The 18,616-nt window shown below is 47.6% G+C and overlaps 1 protein-coding gene across 2 annotated transcripts in view; it reads right to left on the bottom strand.

Moving 5' to 3' along the window:
- The window catches only part of ACVR2B (activin A receptor type 2B), a 35,986-nt gene that overhangs the window by 2,244 nt on the left and 15,126 nt on the right, over nucleotides 1-18,616 (bottom strand). For both annotated transcript variants that reach the window (XM_033212067.1, XM_033212066.1), the window contains exons 2-7: nucleotides 3,698-3,905; nucleotides 3,218-3,327; nucleotides 2,898-3,049; nucleotides 2,672-2,815; nucleotides 1,917-2,060; nucleotides 1,361-1,509 (exon numbers count right to left, since the gene is read on the bottom strand). In XM_033212067.1, the coding sequence (XP_033067958.1) occupies nucleotides 1,361-1,509; nucleotides 1,917-2,060; nucleotides 2,672-2,815; nucleotides 2,898-3,049; nucleotides 3,218-3,327; nucleotides 3,698-3,905 (907 nt within the window). The remainder of the gene's footprint in view (nucleotides 1-1,360; nucleotides 1,510-1,916; nucleotides 2,061-2,671; nucleotides 2,816-2,897; nucleotides 3,050-3,217; nucleotides 3,328-3,697; nucleotides 3,906-18,616) is intronic.

Here is an 18,616-nt window from a genome sequence, read left to right as displayed (position 1 = left end):
CACATAGGTGTGAGAATCCCTCAGTGCACTTCAGATGGAAGGCTTCCCCCAGGATTGGCAAAGCAACACCTACCCTAATGGCTGGGCAGACCCTGTCCCAGTCCCCACACTATCAAAGGCCAGCCCAAATATTCTCAGACGGGTTGTGGACAGGCACACTGGCCTGGGATGCAAGTTTTCTGAGAAGAATTTACAGCATTTGGAATGTGAATGAGAACAGGAATTTAATATTAGCTTTCCTAGGATCCTGCAGATATTTCTTAGGGCCTCGAGCTCACCATGAAGGCCGGGTGGAGCAAGGGTGCTGTTGCATGCGCCCAGCTCCACCTCTAACTAAGCAAAGCTATTTGTGGTACTCAATTTCCCCAGTGCCGTCTCAGCCCTGTGAGGATTCGACTGAGTGGTAAGTACAAATGCTTAGGGCCACACCAGGAATACTTACTAGGTGTTCCTATTAAGTTGAGCCATATAGTGGAGACAACATTCAAGCTTTTGGCCTGTAAGAATAGCACTTTCATACAGTCAACCTTCTATGTCATTACTGTTATTACCATCAGGGACCCTTCAGCTGTGAACGCTGGAATTTGAGGATCATTCCCCTCCCTCACAGTCACAGAACCAGACTCAACTAGCTACAGGACCTTGGCTAAGTCATTCAACTTCTCTGTACTACTGTTCCTCATCTGCAAGACAGAGCTGAAAAATACAGTACTTGTCTCAATGGGCAGTAATGAAGGTTAAATGAATTGACACTTCTCAAGTGTTTAGAGCACAGCCTGCCATTTAGTAAGCAGGACAGTGATGAGCTCATCCAGAGTTTCTTAAAGTGTGGTTTGAGGACCCCAGAAGATCTCTAAGACTGTTCCAAGGGAATCTATAAAGTCAAAATTATTTTCATTTATTTGCTTTTTGAAGGCTCATTCTCTTAGGAGCATAACTCTATGCTCCTAAGAGCTACATGAGATGTGATGTCATCACTCTGACAGCGAATGGGATGTGTGGGTGTGCTCGAATACAGCAAATATCAATAGTCATAATCCACTTACACAAAAGTCCTTTTAAGAGTATAGAGGGGTCCTAAACTAGACAATTTGAGAACTACTGAGCCAACTCTCCAACCAAAGTAATGGAGTCAGCACTTCATGTGGCCATTAGAGGGCACCACAAACCAGCTTGGGAGGCCATGCCATCCCCAGGACACAGTGGGAAGGCCAGGTTTTGTGCCCAGCTGCCTCAGACACACAGCAAGCAGAATAAGTATGTTTAGGAAGTTGAAACATCTCCAGACACTGCTCTCACCCACCAACCCTTCCTACAGCTCCAAGCCAAGTGCAGGAAAGGCATGTGCTGACCCTAGTACCTGTGGGCAATAGACGGCTTGTGGCCCTCGCCACGGCACCAGGGCACGTCCTCATGCAGGTATGAGAGGCCTCGCGACATCGTCTCTGCTACATGACACAGTTCATTCCATGTGATGATGTTCCCCTTGAGGTAATCTGTGAGGGAGCCCTGAGAGAAGACAGCACAGAACTTGAGCACAGATTCTGGGTACAGGACAGAACCCAGCCCAGCCCTGGCAGAGAAGTCTCAGTGGGCCAATGACTAGGCTGCCCTCCGGGGAGGCTACTACAATTGATATGGAAGATAGATGAGGCCAGGAGGCAGGGAGGGCTAGGGGGTGGGAATCATGCAGTCACTACTCTTATCACAAAAACTTATCCCAGGGTGAGAGGTTCCTATCATAGGGGCACCTATGTCCACTCCTATGGCAGGGGTAACCTCATTGTGGATAGTGCTACTGGGGCAGAGTACCTCATGGTGGACACCTCCACAGGGAAGGGGTCATCATATTATGGAGAGCTACCAAGGGGGCATTCTATCTCCTCTCAGAGTCCATTCTGATGGGTGTGGCTCACCTTGTCGTGGAAGGCCGTGATGAGCCACAGCTCTACTTCGAGGTTGGAGCCTCGCTTCTCGGCAGCAATGAACTGTAGCAGGTTCTCGTGCTTCATGCCAGGTGTGCTGAAGATCTCCCGTTCACTCTGCCACGACTGCTTGTCCTGAGGCCGGGGGTGAGGGGTTGGGGGGACAACTGGCTGGTTTAGCTCTGCTACAGTCACATTGCCCTACAGGAGAACAACCATTCCCCATTCCCCACTCCCAAGCCTCCCAGCTGATTCCCCACCCCCCAGCCTCGCAGCTTCAGCATTTGTAACAGGACCAAGAGAAGATCTGTATTAAGCTAGGTCCTGGAGCATGAGGCCAACAGTGATCCCTGAGATCACTTAAGGCTAGCACTTTGATTTACAAATGGGGCCTTCCTGTCTGTGGACAGACGGGAAGTGAGTGACCCGGCATCACCCAACAAATGAGGCAGGGCGAGACCTGGTGTCCAGGGCCGCTGGAAAGACCTCAGTGTCAAAAACAAAACCTTGGAAACCGGGGCAAATCAAGGTTTTGCAAAGCCCTACCCTAGTCCTATGATAAAATTCCACAGTTGCATGAAATCTACAGACCAGCCAAGTGTAACATGAGTAACTAGGCCCAATAAGGCTCACTTTTCTCTAACACCACAATGTATTTGGGGTTTGGATTGCCTCAGGGCAGGAGAGCCTCCAGTTCAAGCTACAGTGGAGGCAGAGGACCTGGATGGAGCCCCTCAAATACCCACCTGGAGTGGGAAGATCTTGACAGCTACAAAGTCATTCATGAGCTGGGCCTTCCAGACACAGCCAAAGCGCCCCCGAGCCTTGATCTCCAGCAGCTGCAGTGGCTTCAGGCCCACCAGAGGGGATGGGGGTGGAGGCCCAGGGTCCTGGGGGAGAGCAAGGCTTAATAAGGTCTGGCCTGTCCTCCCGACCTCTACCCTGCCCTGCCCCAAGCCAGCACTGTCTCACCTCATGGATGTCCACATGACCGTACGGGGGCTTGCGATGCCGGTACATCCAAAAGGCCAGCAGGACGATGAGGGAAAGGCCCCCGATGGGCAGCAGTGAGTAGGCCAGCACCGTGAGCAGGGTGGGGGCTGTCGGAGGTGGCTCATACGTGACTGGGGGACACACAGAGCCCTGTGTCAAACAGTCTGCCCACCCTCACACCTCCAGAGCCAGACTACAGGGCCCTGTAGCCACACCCCACCCAACTGAGGAGCTAAGAGCTCCAAGCCAGAGGCCCAGGTCAGCTGACTCAAGGCCCCACTTCCACACTGCCCCCTCACCTTCTGGGCCCCCAGCCTCTGGCAAATGAGTGAAGCGCTCGTTGCAGAAGTTGCCTTCACAGCAGCAGAAGTACACCTGGGGGTTCTCCTCAGTGGCCACACACTCCTGCCTGGAGGCACAGAATTTTCCACACACCCCTCACCTGGGGGATGCAAGACTCCCCCAGGCCTGCCCCGCCAACCCCTCCTCACAGACAGAGCACCTCATGGGCAGCATCAGGGGGATGGTGTGAACTCACCTCCCCTACAGGAGACCCAAAGCCAAGGAGGAACAGCCAGGGATTGACACTCACTGAGACCCCTCGTCAGGGTTGAGGTAGGACAAATAGGGTGTGGAAGGGCGTGGGGCCCTGGCTACCATTTCAAGAGCCCCTTCTCGGTCCTTTGTCTCCCGCTCAGACATCCTGAGACCCAAATGGCCCAGTGGGCAGTATAAGTGCAGGTGGGTCCAAGAGGAAAAGAGGGCGAGTCGTGGAGTACCTATCATAGCAGTTGAAGTCATCTAGCCAGCAGCCCTTCTTCACGAGCTCGATGGTGCCAGAGCTGTTGCGCCAGGAGGCGTAGCAGTGCAGCCGCTTGTCCTGCTCGCCCTCGCAGCGCTCCAGGCCACTCTGGTTGGTGCGCTCCAGCTCCCAGTTGGCGTTGTAGTAGATGCACTCCCGTGTCTCAGCCTCCCCACGCCCAGAGCCTGTGCCCCAGAGAAAAGAGAACCACTGAGCATGCCCCTGGGACCACCACCCAAACCCCTACTCCCAGTCCTGGGTGCCAGGCCACCCTGAGGGAGGGAGGCTGGGTGGTAGGTTGGGGTCACCAACCCCCTGCACTCACCCCTGGACGCAGGCCACCCATCCATCCAACACCTCTTAATTTACATGTGCCAGTTGGCACCAGCCCCCACCTTATTCTGCAACCAATCACAGCTGCCCCTAGGCCTAAGCAAAAGAGAGGAGGCAGGAAACCTAATGCCCCAGAAGGATGGATAAACAGCCAGACAGACAGAGGCCAGATGCACAGAAAGGGCACCAATACCTGAGGCTCCTGGGTGGGGCTGGGGGCTACTTCCCTGCTGCAGCAGAAACTGATGAAGGGGCACCGTTAAAACCCCAGGGCACATTGGAATCACCGTATGTTGGCGGTGTGGGAAAGAGGAGCAGTGTTCACTCAAATATATATTTCCAGGCCCAATCCAGACCCATCCCAATGGGAATGGGTGCAGAATATGTGCTTTTAACCACCCCTGTCTGTCTCAGGTCATTGTGACAAAGATCTCAAGGACCGCTTGGGAAAACTGCAAAGGGGAGTGGCTTCCTGCTGCTCCTGTCTCTGCCCCCAAACCCCCTTCTCACAACAGTTCCCCAGGGAGACCATGCCAGTGGGTCCCCCACGACTCCCTGCCCATACGTAAAGGGAAGCAAGGACCCTGTAAGCGTCCTTTCTACACCCAGCAACCACGCCTGGTACTGAAGAACATAAGGAATGTTCTCCATGCAGGGCTGGAGAACATAAGGAATGAGGCCTGCGTGTACAGGGTAAGCCTCTCAAAGTCACCAAGGGGAATACGTGCCTCAGGCAGAGGAGGGCTAGATGGTGGCTTAACCTGCAATCACAGATCATTCTCCTGGCTAGGCTTCTGATGACCCCAGGGCACTCCCCATCACTTCTGAACCCCCTTCCACCTGCTGCAGGAAGTGCCATCCAGGGGGACAACCACTTCAACCCCCACCATTCAAACACTTTCCTTCAAACTTGATTTCAAACATTCCCCAAATCCATCTTCCTCACCATCCCCTACAAAACAACCTCCAGTCCCAGCCCCAGTCTACTCCCACTACCCCCAGGAACCACATAGCCCTGAGATAGGAAAGAGTATGGAGATGCCAAAGGATGTTCAGTTCTGTCTGAAAGCTCTGCCAGCACCCCATTATAGGCCGCCCACAATGGAGGGAGGTGGTGGCATTTACAACCTCATTGCTAGAACCCCACGCAGACACCTGAGAGGATAGTTGCACCAAGCATCCCGCCATCCTGTCCACACTTCTTGGGCCCAAGTAGGCCAGTGACCTGGCACCACTCCTGGCTGGTCTTCTCCTACCACTATTCCCATCCCAGGAAGGAGGGAGGGGTCAGAGTCAATCCCACCAGACAGCCAGCCCATCAGCAGCCAAGAGCCCTACTTCGCCATCAGCCTCAACGGCTGACTGGAGTAGCAAGGAACACAAACCCTGCCCTGACCCTGGGGAAGGGCAAAGTACCCTGAACGCTAGTGTAGCCTAAGGACATCCTCACTCTCCTCTCCACCCCCATTGGTGGCCTTCATGAGGAAAGAGCTTGATTTCCCAGGGTATACCCCAGAGAGAAGGATACTGACTGGCTGTCAGGTGAAAGAAGCCCCCCACCACTGGAGCAGCCATTCCCCTGTCAAACCCAACCCCTTTCTGCATCTCCCTGAAGTGACAGGATGCTTCTTCCAGGGGCAGCAGCAAGCAACAAAACTCAAGGATCCAGGTAGCGCCCAACGGTCCGAAATGTCACCCAATCAGAATGGCAGTGCCCAGCCACAGCTCTGGTCATTCTACACCAGGTAGCCTAGGCTCTGACACTTGTGAAAGGCAAACGCATGGCCTCCTGACCAGCCAGTCAGCTGGGACTCAGCCTCTTCAAAACGAAGGGCCTCAGGGTCCACAGAGAGGCTTACAAGGGTACACACTGGCTTCCCCAGTCAGGCCCTTCATCAAGCATGTGGCTTTAAGGTTTAGAGGGAGAACCTGAGAGGGTGGGGTGGGAGTAGTAGACCAAAGGCTGAGCAAGCACCCCAGTCTGCCTGTAGCAGCACCCAATGACTGGGTTATTCGAAGCACTCTGCCCAGAGGCCACAGGGCCTCCTCTCACCAGGCTGGGCCCCACTGCATCCACGGCAGCAGTTCTAGTGGGGGTCCGTGGAGACCTGAGACTTGTGGGGTCAGCCATGAAGCTGCACTGCAGACAGGGAAGCTGGGCACTCCCCTACCTTCCTTCCCTCACTGCAGCCACACCATAATGTCACACCCTTGAATGTGATCGGCTTCTAGGCTTAGTAAGTCGGAAGTTACCACCTCTGACTGTAAGGTTCCCCACCTTCCTCTGATTTCAGCTCCTCCCTCTCCCTCAGCTAAGACCAGGCAAACTTTCTACTTCCACTGGCCCTTGTGCTTCCCCTGCGACTTAACTTAACCACCCTTGACTAATGGCCTGTTGTTGCTTAAAGGAGTATCTCAGACATCCGAAAAGTGTACCAATAACATAACCACAAATAATCTCCAAGATGAAATAACACAATGAACACTTGTATGAGAAATAAAACATTACACACATACTCGACAACTACTTCCTAAATGTCAGGCTTTCCCCACAAGACTGGAAAGCCAACGAAGGCAGAGCCCTTGCTGTCCTGAGTGGTAGAATCATTCCAAACACATCATGGATGGATGGGTGGACAGACAGATGGACAGAAGGGTGTAGGTATCATGACTACAGCAAGATTTCGAAAGGAGGGGACAACAAGGAAGGATGGCCTCAGCCTGCAGCCCAAGCCCTAGGTCCTCGGAGTTTCCATCTCCATTGAGACAAGCAACAAGCCTCTGTGCTGAGGTAGGAGTTCAAACAAGGGAGGCCAACAGAGTAACCTCCTCTCTCCGGGCCACTGATAAGTCAGGGACCACCCTCTAGCCACTACCATGGGCAGGACCCAAGTGAAGAGGCTGGGAGTTTCAAATCTCTGAGGACCCAAGGGTTCCAGATGTCACCTGGGCCAGGCACAGTGGCTCACGCCTGTAATCCCAGCACTTTGGGAGGCCGAGACAGGCAGATCACCTGAGGTCAAGAGTTTGAGACCAGCCTGGCCAATGTGGTGAAACCTTGTCTCTACTAAAAATACAAAAATGAGCCAGGTGTGGCAGTAGGCACCTGTAATCCCAGCTACTCAGGAGGCTGAGGCAGAAGAATCACTTGAACCCGGGAGGCAGAGGTTGCAGTGAGCTGAGGTCATGCCATTGCACTCCATCCTGGGCGACAAGAGCGAGACTCCATTTCAAAAAGATGTCACCTGACCCCCATCTGACCAGATCCTCCTACTGGCAACCCAGCGAAACATGGCAGCCATGAGCGGGCCAGACTTCAAGTCCTACTCCAGTACTTCACAGCTAGGGAACTTGTAGCAACGAATTAAATTAATGCACTTTAAGAGTGGTTCGAACACTGCCTGGCACATTGGCTGTATTAGAGCCACACCTACCCCCTACTGCCTATGACAATCCCTTACAACACAAGTACCCTGTATGACTTCCAGCCCATCAAGTCACACTATGCCTACAAGAGCTTTATGCTCAGAGCCCTGTGTAACATTCTATGCCCCTCCCTCACCACAGGGCTCTGCTGCCAGCTGGAGACCCAGGGGCCTCCCCCATTCCTCTCTCTTCCCCAGACTCTCCTTCTTCACACACTCAGCTATTTATAGCCTCTGGCAATACTCCAACCACAGGCCACCTCTGCATTTTGATAGAGATTCCCACCCACACCCAGGAAGCCAGGGCATCCATTCACAGGTGGCTCCCCTTGACCCCCAACCCACTCATCTAACCTGGCAGGAGGAGAAGCCATGCTCCCAAGATGGGGGTGCTTATGGTACTCCCTTAGGCCTGCTGCCTCATAGTCCTGAGGTAAATGAGCATGGCTCCCAGACACCAGGATAAGGGGCTTGCTGCATCCCTAAGTCACAGCCAAACCAACTGCTGGTCTCCAAAGGAAGCTGAAATACAAGTGGCAATGTCCCCAAGGGGCAGTCCCTATGCTCCAAGAGGCCTAATCCCAGTGGAAAGAAAGTACCCAGGGCTCCCCAAACCTTCCCTCCTGGCAGGACACCACTCCCAGATACACCACTCCCGACCCCCACACAAACACACAGTACATGCACAAACACACAGTACATGCACACACACACAGTACATGCAGACTGCACTCTGAACCAACATTTCTGGTAGCAGAACCTAAGCCGGCTAGTTTGATGCTCAAAGACATGCACTGGGAGGTTAAACACTGGGAGGTTCGCTCCTATGAAGCAGCTCAGCCCACTAGACTTTGGACATACCCACTATGCCCTGAGGAAAAAAGGGAGAAATCTCACCAAGGTCTTGTCTGTGAGGGGCTCAAAGTGCAATGGGGAGAGAAAGGAGATGGTTCAGAGGTGGAGTGTCCATGCCCACCTCCCCTGGAGTCCCTGAGCTTTGCACTTGGGTGTCCCCAGTCCAGCCAGTGTCTCCTAGAGGAACTGTGACCCCAGCAGCCAGCAGAACCACTGCTCGGTTGGCTCCTGGAGGCCCCTTGGCAGCCACCTACCCCAGGGAGCAGGTGCCAAGTCCCACATTTGTGGGCACTGTAGTGGTGAGAAGGAGTGCCACTCACCACTACATCTATCTAGGTCTGCTTCTGCCAGCACATTGGGGCACACCCTCCCAGAAGCCTCCATGGACAGGAGGAGGACAAGAAAGAACGTCTCAGGAGGGCCAGTGTTCTCCCTCTGGTGTCCGGCCTTCACATCTGCCCAGAGAGAAGAGGCAGCTCTCCCCACAGACAGCACCCCTCGAAAGGCAGCCCTGAGTCTGCCCAGCTGCCTTTATTGCCCTAGCAGGTCCCTCCATAAGAGCCAAGGAGGGCCAAGAGCAGTGACTTATCCATGTTATGATTCCACACCCCTAGCTCCACAAAGCAGCATCTCTACCACCTCCCCAGGACCAGAGTAAGGGCAACCGGGTGTAGAGATGGAGGCAACCTGAAGAGACAGATGGGGCCAGGAAGGAAGGCTAGAGTGTATAACAAAGACACTGACACACGCACACACGTGTATGCACATTGTGGAATGGTATGTATAATAGAGGAGAAAAAAATCCCCAAATATTCCAACATTGTGTCTTTGAATTTCTTTTACCTGAGAGAGTAACTCTTGACTGTTTCTGGCAACCAAATACAATCGCTGATACATATGCTTTTTCTCCTTCATCCATGTATTTATAAGCCATCCAGGTTGACACACATTTATTTAATACTTAAACAGCTCACACTACATCCCAGGTCCTATACTAAGCATTCTGCAAAGAGTAACTTACTTAATCCTCATGATAAACCTGTGCAGGTCCTCATTTTATAAAAACTGAGGCACAAAGAGGCTAAGTAACTTACCAAGTTATTTATTAAGTGTCAAAATCAGGCTTCAAACCCAGGCAGCCTGTCTCTAGAGTGCATGTTCTTTATATACTGCTGCCTCTCCTACAGCTCTGAAGTGCATTTATTTCAGAAGCTTAAAACCTCACATAACTTTAAGCATCCACTCACCTACTGGACTCAGGTTATTTATGTTTGTTGATCTCAGCAATGCCATCATGAATTCTTTTTTACATTTTTGTGTGTGTGTGTGCTCATGTGTGGGCATTTCTTGGCTAGGTCATAGGGTCTAAACATCATCAACTGACTAAATACCATTAAACTGTTCTCCAAAGTGGATGTGCCAATCTAAGTTCCCAACAGATGACAGCCCCACCTGGGGTTCACCTGGTGAGTGTGAAATGGTATACAATTTGGATCTGCATTTCCCTGATTACTTGTGAGACTGATCATCTTCTCATGATTATTAACATTTCCTTCTGAGAACTGCTTGTTTGTATCTTTTCTCATTTTTCTACTGGATTGCTTTTCCTTTGAGTTATAGAAATTATTTTATATATTCTTGGTAATAAAACTTTTCTTACTATATAGTAACCCTCTTCATTTGGCTCTTTGCCAAAAGTCCATTTTATCTGATGTTAACATAGCTATATGACATTTCGTGTGTGTTAGCATTAAAGAAAATTATCTTTTCTAACTTAAAGAAATCTTTCTCTCTTCCCTCCCCCCAAATCAATCTAACACCATCTTTTAATTAGAGTTCAGTCTCATTACATTTATGATTACTGGGTATGTTTAAATTTGTTTCTTCTCTACTGTTACCTCTGTTTGGATTATCTTTTAAAATTTCCTATTTTAGCCACTTTTGAAGTTATACATCTCATTCCTATTCCGTTGTAAGCTAGGCCTATAAACTTTAATGGGTACACTTACACTAAAAGGGTAAATCAACATCTCTACCATCCCTCATTGGAACTTAAATATTTGAAACTCTAATGACTCTTCCAATGTACATCTAATTTAACATATTGCTTGTGTTCAGTATTTAGTGTCATTGTTCTTACTACCCAGCTCCCAAATCAGACATTATTTGTGTCTGTATTTTATAAGTGTCCACACAGTCATCTTTCCCTGCATCTCTGCCTTTCTGAGACCACTGTCCTTACTGAAAAAAAATCTTTCAATAGAGATCTCTTGGCAGGGGAGTCTTTGTTGCTTTTCTCAAAATATTTTGTCTTTCTTCCTGAATGGCAATTTAGATGAACATAAAATTTTAGATTGTTATTTTATCTCAGCTCTCTGAAAATATTATTCCACTATTTTCTAGCTTCCACTACTACTGCTGAAAAGTCTGCTATTAATTTAACTTTGTAGATATTCTGTTTTTTTCTCTCTGGCTGCTTTCTCTCTTTGCAGTTTCACTACAAGGTACATGTCTAAGTATATATTTAAATTTATACTACTTGGGGTTCACTATGCCATTAGATTCTAATGACTTGTGTTTTTTGTCAATTCTGACAAATTCTTGGCTATTATCAACTTGAATATTGCATCTCCATATTCTATGATTCTGAAATTCCTATTATAAGCGTATTAGGCCTTCTCATTCTGTCCAGTCTCTTAACTCTCCTTTCCTATTTTCCAATTCTGTGTCTAAACACCATTACAGGTAATTCCTGAAGATCAACTTCCAATTCACGAATTCTCTCTTAAGCTATGTCTAATCTGTTGTTTAGTCCTTCTACTCAATTTATAAATTCAATTATTCTATTTTTTCATTTCTATAAGCCCTATTAAAAAAAAAAACTTCCTGGTCAATTTTGATACTTCTGTACTTTGGCCGACTTCCAAATCTCTCTTAGAATCCTATAATTTAACTTCTTGAAAGTTTACTTCTGACATTTGTTATTTCTGACTTTACTCATGGTACTGTTTCCTCATGGGGCTTTAGAATTTTGAATACTGAGCTTATGTTCATTGGGGCCTTTTCTGTTGGACTACTTTGAGGCCAAGTTTGAAGGGGCAACCTTTCAAAGGTAACTTATATTTTTGGCTTCTGCCAGGCTCCCCAGGACATTAACTATTTGGAACCACTTTAATTTCTCAACTTAGTTTACCAGAGAACAGGATGGTACAAATGCCAAGCTCACATGAGCATAGGCCTATGGTTACAAATTCTCAGGGAAACTTCCCCAACCCCAACCCCGACCCAGACTCAGACAATTTCATTATTTAGTCTCTTTGTCAACAAAGACATGTTTCCTCTAGCCCACATTTTTACTGAAGGTATAACACAACAGAAGTCTGAGGCCATGCAAAGGCCTCAGTCTCAATTCCACATCTTGTCTCCTCTTATCCACACTGCTACTAAACCCCATCTCTAAATTACAAAGACAGGCAAAGTCTCCAAGGAATCAGCAGTTTCAGCCAGTGAAGGCATACAGCTCTAGTTTCCAGCCCCTTCTTATACATGCAGCAATGTATATGCATTTTTAAAAGGGTGTTTATTATACTTTTTCCAGCATTTCTATGTATTTTGCATGAGGATTTTCCACTGTTTTGTTCACTACAAATGCCAGAAATGTAAATACAAGAGCACCTTCCAAGGTGACAGGAGGAATTCCATCTGCCTTCAGAAGTCCCGCCTAGGAACAAGGAACCAAGCCAGGTGACCTCAAGTCACTTCCAACTTGGACTTTGTAAACAAGGACCTGGCACCATCCTCCCACAGCTCTGAAATACACGCCTTTTCCCAGGCCCCATCACTCCTGGACAACACTGGAAGGAGAGCTTCTAAGTAAAGGCCAAGGATCATACACGAACATTTCCTTTTGCTCCCTCCTGTAGTCCCACTAGAACCACAGTAAAGTATTTCAAGGCATAAACCTATAAGAACAAAGAGAACAGGAGAGAACCACAGAAATGACATTTCAAGGCTGGAAAGCATTTACACACATGGTAACAGATCATGGAGATTCCTAAGTTGGCTCTGGATAAAGTAGAAAAGCAATGTGACTTCCCCCACAGAACCCTTCAAAACTCAGGAATTTGTGGCACCAGATGTCTCTGAAAGAATAGGGTAAAGATGAGTCTAAAGACAGAAGAGTTGGTTAGTAAGGTACAGTCAGATCCTCAGATCCTACCACCACTCATCATGGTTGACCCTCTACAACCCAGCGGAGATTATGTTTATTTTCCAAAGAAAATGAACAGACAGCCTCTTCGACAAAGAGAAGCAGGCAAACCTGAGGGCACAGGTATCACACTAAAACAGGAGGAATACAGAACAATGTACCAAATACAGGAACCCCTAGTTCTCAACCCCCGTGACTTCCAGGATGTTAATACCCAGGCTTGGCCCTCCAGACAGAAAACAGAAGATATTTCTCAGGGAAATCCAATTAATTCCCAAAACAGCCCAATCAGATCACCCTAGATTAAGCCAACTCCACCCACGGACTCAGAGCTTTTAATAAGTATTCAGGTCATATTTATTAAGAATTTTTACATCAGGCCCAGCATGGTGGCTCATACCCATAATCCCAGCACTTTGGGAGGCTGAGGCAGGCAGACTGCTTGAGCTCAGGAGCTCGAGACAAGCTTGGGCAACAGGATGAGACCTCATCTCTTCCAAAAATACAAAAATTAGCCAGGCATGGTGGTTTGCACCTGTGGTCCCACCTACTTCAGAGGCTGAGGTGGAAAGATCGCTTAAGCCTGGAGGAGCAGTGGTTTCAGTGAGCCGAGATTGCGCTGCTGCACTCCAGCCTGGGTGACAGAGTGAGACCCTGTCTTAAAAATAATAATTTTTACATCATATATTTATTAAAAATATTAGCTGTATTTATCTCATCTGGTCTATGTTCCCTTATCTCTTATTGCTTTCTTCTCAACTGAAGAATTCTCTATTATTCCATGCCTCCTTTTTTTTGGACACAGGGTCTTGCTCTGTGACCTAGGCTAGAGTACAGTGACTCAATCACAGCTCACTGCAGCCTCAAACTCCTGAGCTCAAACGATCCTCCCACCTCAGCCTCCCAAGTAGCTCAGACTTACAGGTGCATGCCACCACACTTGGCTGATTTTTTTTATTTTTTGTAGAGATGGGGTCTCACGACATCGCCTAGGATGGTCTCAGACTCTGGGCTCCAGTGATCCTCCCCACTTGAACTCCCAAAGTGCTGGGATTACAGGCATGAGCCACTCACTCGGCCCATTTGTCTGCCTTTTTTTTTTCTTGTTTTCTATTTTGAGATGGAATTTCGCTCTTGTTGCCCAGGCCAGAGAAAAATGGTGCAATCTCAGCTCACCGAAACCTCCGCCTCCCATGTTCAAGCGATTCTCCTGCCTCAGCCTCCCGAGTAGCTGGAATTACAGGCATGCGCCACCACGCCTGGCTAATTTTGTATTTTTAGTAGAGATGGGATTTCTCCGTGTTGGTTAGGCTGGTCTTCAACAACCCACCTCAGGTGATCCGCCCACCTCAGCCTCCCAAAGTGCTTGGATTACAGGCGTGAGCCACCGCACCCAGGCCATTTGTCTCTTTTTTAGCTTAAAAGTTATAATCTATCCTTTAAGTTACCCTAGAGATGACAGCATGCCTTATCAAAATTTAGTATTACTTGGTAGTTCCACTCTTTTCCTGGCCATTGTAAGAATCTTTAGAACAATTTAAATTCATTTTCACTCCACTCTCACATACAGCATTGTTGCCAAGCGTTTTCTTTTGTGGTATTTGAAACTCAGTAACATATTCTCACAATAAATGCCTGAATATTTATTATTTTCATTGCTCTTCATTCTCCTCTTCATCTCTGACATTCCATCTGGATTTATTTTCCTTCTGCCTGAAGAACACATTCCTTGACACGTTCCTTCTTTTTTAAGAAGTTTTGTAGGCCGGACATGGTGGCTCATGCCTATAATCCCAGCACTTTGGGAAGCTGATGGGGGTGGCTCACGAGGTCAGGAGTTCAAGACCAGTATGATCAACATGGTGAAACCCTCTCTCTACTAAAAAATACAAAAATTAGCCAGGCGTGGTGGCGTGTGCCTGGAGTCCCAGCTACTCGGGAGGCTGAGGCAGGAGAATTGCTTGAACCTGGGAGGCGGAGGTTGTAGTGAGTCGACATCGCCCCACTGCACTCCAGCCTGGGTGATAGAGCAAGACTCCATCTCAAAACAAAAAAAAAAAGGAGTTTTGTTTAAAAATTGACACGTAATAAATGTACATATTTATGGGGTAGAATATGTTTTGATACATGTATACACTGCATAATGATCAAATTAGGGTAATTAGCAAATCCATTACCATTTATCATTTCTTTGTGGTAGGAACATTCAAAATCCTCTCTTCTAGCTATTTTGAAATATACCATACATTCTTGCAAACTACAATCACCCTACGGTGCAACAGACCAGAACTTATTCCTTTAAATGTAATTTTGTACCCTTTGACCACTCTCTCCCCATCTGACCTCCTACCTACATCCTTAGCCTCTGGTAACCACTATTTTATGCACTATTTCTATGAGATCAACCTTTTTAGATTCCAAATATAAGTGAGATAATATGGTATTTGTCTTTCCATGTCTGGCTTATTTTACTTAACATCATGCCTTCTTTCCGGAATGACAGTTTCACTTGATACAGAATTTCAGGCTGACAACTACTACTTTCAGCACTTAAAGCTATCATTCTATTGTCTTCTGGCTTCCACTGTTTCTATTGAGAAGTTAGCTGTCAGTATAACTACAGCTCTTTTGATAATAATGCCTTTTTTCTCTAGCTGCTTTCAACATTCTCTGTCTTTGGTTTCCAGAATTTTTACTGTGATGGAAATAGATGTGGATTTTTAAAATTTATTGTCTTACCTGGGATTCACAGGACTTCCTGAATCTGTGGCTTGGTATCTTTAATTTTAGAAAGTTCTCAGCTGTTATCTTTTCTGTCTCATTCTCTCTCCTTTACTTCTGTGGCTGTGAGTTCATGAATCTTAGACCTTCTCATTTCTTCCTCTATGGGTTTCCCTTTATTCTGCTGTTATCCATTTTTCTGCCTGTCCATGGTTCAGTTTATACTTTCTTCTGATCTATCATCCAGTTCACTAATTCTCTATCCAGTTTCACCTAATCCCCTGATAAAAGCATTCACTGATTTATTACTTTCTGTTACTATGCAGAACAAGTCTTTAAGACATTTTTCCTTTTCATAGTTTTCAGCTATCTGCTGAAATTCTCACTCTCATTTCCTTGACCACAGTGAACACTGATTTTTTCTTCTCCTTCTCCTTCTTCTTCTTTTTAGATGAAATCTCGTTCTGTCACCCAGGCTGGAGGGCAGTGGTGCAATTTTGGGTCACTGCAACCTCCGCCTCCCAGGTTCAAGCAATTCCCTGCCTCAGCCTCCCTAGTAGCTGGGATTACAGGGCGCCTGCCACCACATTCAGCTAATTTTTTTGTATTTTTAGTAGAGACAGGGTTTCACCATGTCGGCCAGGTTGGTCTTGAACTAGTGTCTTCGTGATCCACCCACCTCGGCCTCCCAAAGTGCTGGGATTACAGGCATGAGCCACTGCGCCCGGCTGAACAGTTCTATTTTAAAATATGTACATGGCAACTCCAACCTGGAGGTCATCCAGGTTGGCTTCAACTGTGATGTTTCTGCTGGTTGTTTACTTAAAATTACCAGTCATTGTATTTGAAAAATTATAGAGATAATTTGAGGCCTAGGATGACATAAATCCTCCAGAAAGAATTAACATGTCTAAAGGTACTATTACCCAGAACATATTTTCTGTTTTTGAGATGAGTCTTAATATATCGTTTAGGCTGGTCTTGAACTCCTGGGCTCAACTGATCCTCCCCACCTCAGTCTCCCAGCTACCACACCCAGCAGCCCAGAATATTTCAATCTAACTTTACTGTTTGTCTACATGTGGGTCCCCCTAACTTCTATATCTTTGGGATCTCAATCCCAAGTAAGTGATTGACTCTGCCCACCCTTTGCTTAGAACCCCAATTACTGTCTTTCCAGCCCCACAAAGCTATCAAATGCAGCCTCTCAGTTGACCCTATGACTAAAAACAGACCCAAATACCAAAATCATCACCCTAGGCCTTTGTTCTCATGCAGATACTGGCCTGGTAGGTCTTTGGTATCTTCTTAGATATACAATGCCTTCAACCAGAGAAGTTTTATTTTTTCCAGTTTCTCTAGTTACCTTTAGAAAGAGATTTGGTCCTGATTATCAGAAAAGGACATCTCTATATCTACTTTTTACCCAGCTTTTAGACATTATTTTCAGGATCATAACATGCCCAAAGGCAAGGGAACGTCACAAACAGAAATTAAGCCCACCAGTGTAGATAAGATTGTCCATGGACAGTATTAAGCAAGAACAAAAGAGACACCAGGGCAAAGCCCTGAAAAAAGTAACTTCCATTCCAAAATGTCACTCAAGAGGAAAACAGAATTCACTTTCAACCAAACTTTATTGTTTCAGACAGTCATAGACTGAAGTGAGTCCCACCAAAATTCATAGGTTGAGGCCCTAACCTCAAATGTGACTACTGAGTTGGTGCAAAAGTAATTGCGGGTTTTGCCATTAATATATTTACAGATAGGGCCTTTAAGATGGTAATTAAGCCTAATGAGGTGATAAAGGTGGGCCTCCAGTCCAACAGGACTGGCATCCTTACAAGAAGAGACACCTGGAGTGGATACACACAGCAAAAAGGACATAGCGGAGGCGGAGCAAGATGGCCGAATAGGAACAGCTCCGGTTTCCAGCTCCCAGCGCGAGCGACACAGAAGACAGGTGATTTCTGCATTTTCAACTGAGGTACTGGGTACATCTCACTAGGGAGTGCCAGACAATCGGTGCTGGTCAGCTGCTGCAGCCCGACCAGCGAGAGCTGAAGAAGGGCGAGGCATCGCCTCACCTGGGAAGCGCAAGGGGGAAGGGAATCCCTTTTCCTAGCCAGGGGAACTGAGACACACAACACCTGGAAAATCGGGTAACTCCCACCCCAATACTGCGCTTTACCAGGGGTCTTAGCAAACGGGCACACCAGGAGATTATATCCCACACCTAGCTGGGAGGGTCCCATGCCCAGGGAGCCTCCCTCATTGCTAGCACAGCAGTCTGTGATCTAAGGGCAAGACAGCGGCGAGGCTCGGGGAGGGGCACCTGCCATTGCTGAGGCTTAAGTAGGTAAACAAAGCCACTGGGAAGCTCGAACTGGGTGGAGCTCACAGCAGCTCAAAGAGGCCTGCCTGTCTCTGTAGACTCCACCTCTGGGGACAGGGCACAACTAAACAACAACAACAAAAGCAGCAGAAACCTCTGCAGACGCAAACGACTGTCTGACAGCTTTGAAGAGAGCAGTGGATCTCCCAACACGGAGGCTGAGATCTGAGAACGGACAGACTGCCTGCTCAAGTGGGTCCCTGATCCCTGAGTAGCCTAACTGGGAGACATCCCCCACTAGGGGCAGACCTACACCCCACACCTCACACGGTGGAGTACACCCCTGAGAGGAAGCTTCCAAAGCAAGAATCAGACAGGTACACTCGCTGTTCAGCAATATTCTATCTTAGGCAGCCTCTGCTGCTGACACCCAGGGAAACAGGGTCTGGAGTGGACCTCAAGCAATCTCCAACAGACCTGCAGCTGAGAGTCCTGACTGTTAGAAGGAAAACTAACAAACAGGAAGGACACTCACACCAAAACCCCATCAGTACGTCACCATCATCAAAGACCAGAGGCAGATAAAACCACAAAGATGGGGAAAAAGCAGGGCAGGAAAGCTGGAAATTCAAAAAATAAGAGCGCATCTCCCCCTGCAAAGGAACGCAGCTCATTCCCAGCAACAGATCAAAGCTGGACGGAGAATGACTTTCACGAGATGAGAGAAGAAGGCTTCAGTCCATCAAACTTCTCAGAGCTAAAGGAGGAATTACGTACCCAGGGCAAAGAAACTAAAAATCTTGAAAAAAGAGTGGAAGAATTGATAACTAGAATAATTAATGCAGAGAAGGCCATAAATGAAATGACAGAGATGAAAACCATGACACGAGAAATACGTGACAAATGCACAAGCTTCAGTAACCGACTCGATCAACTGGAAGAGTATCAGCGATTGAGGATCAAATGAATGAAAACAAGCGAGAAGAGAAGTCTAAAGAAAAAAGAAGAAAAAGAAAT

Source organism: Trachypithecus francoisi, unplaced genomic scaffold (genome assembly GCF_009764315.1).
Source record: "Trachypithecus francoisi isolate TF-2019V2 unplaced genomic scaffold, Tfra_2.0 Lachesis_group0, whole genome shotgun sequence".
NCBI lineage: Eukaryota > Metazoa > Chordata > Mammalia > Primates > Cercopithecidae > Trachypithecus > Trachypithecus francoisi.
Note: the sequence above shows the minus strand (reverse complement) of the source record. Positions and strands in the feature narration are given on the sequence as shown.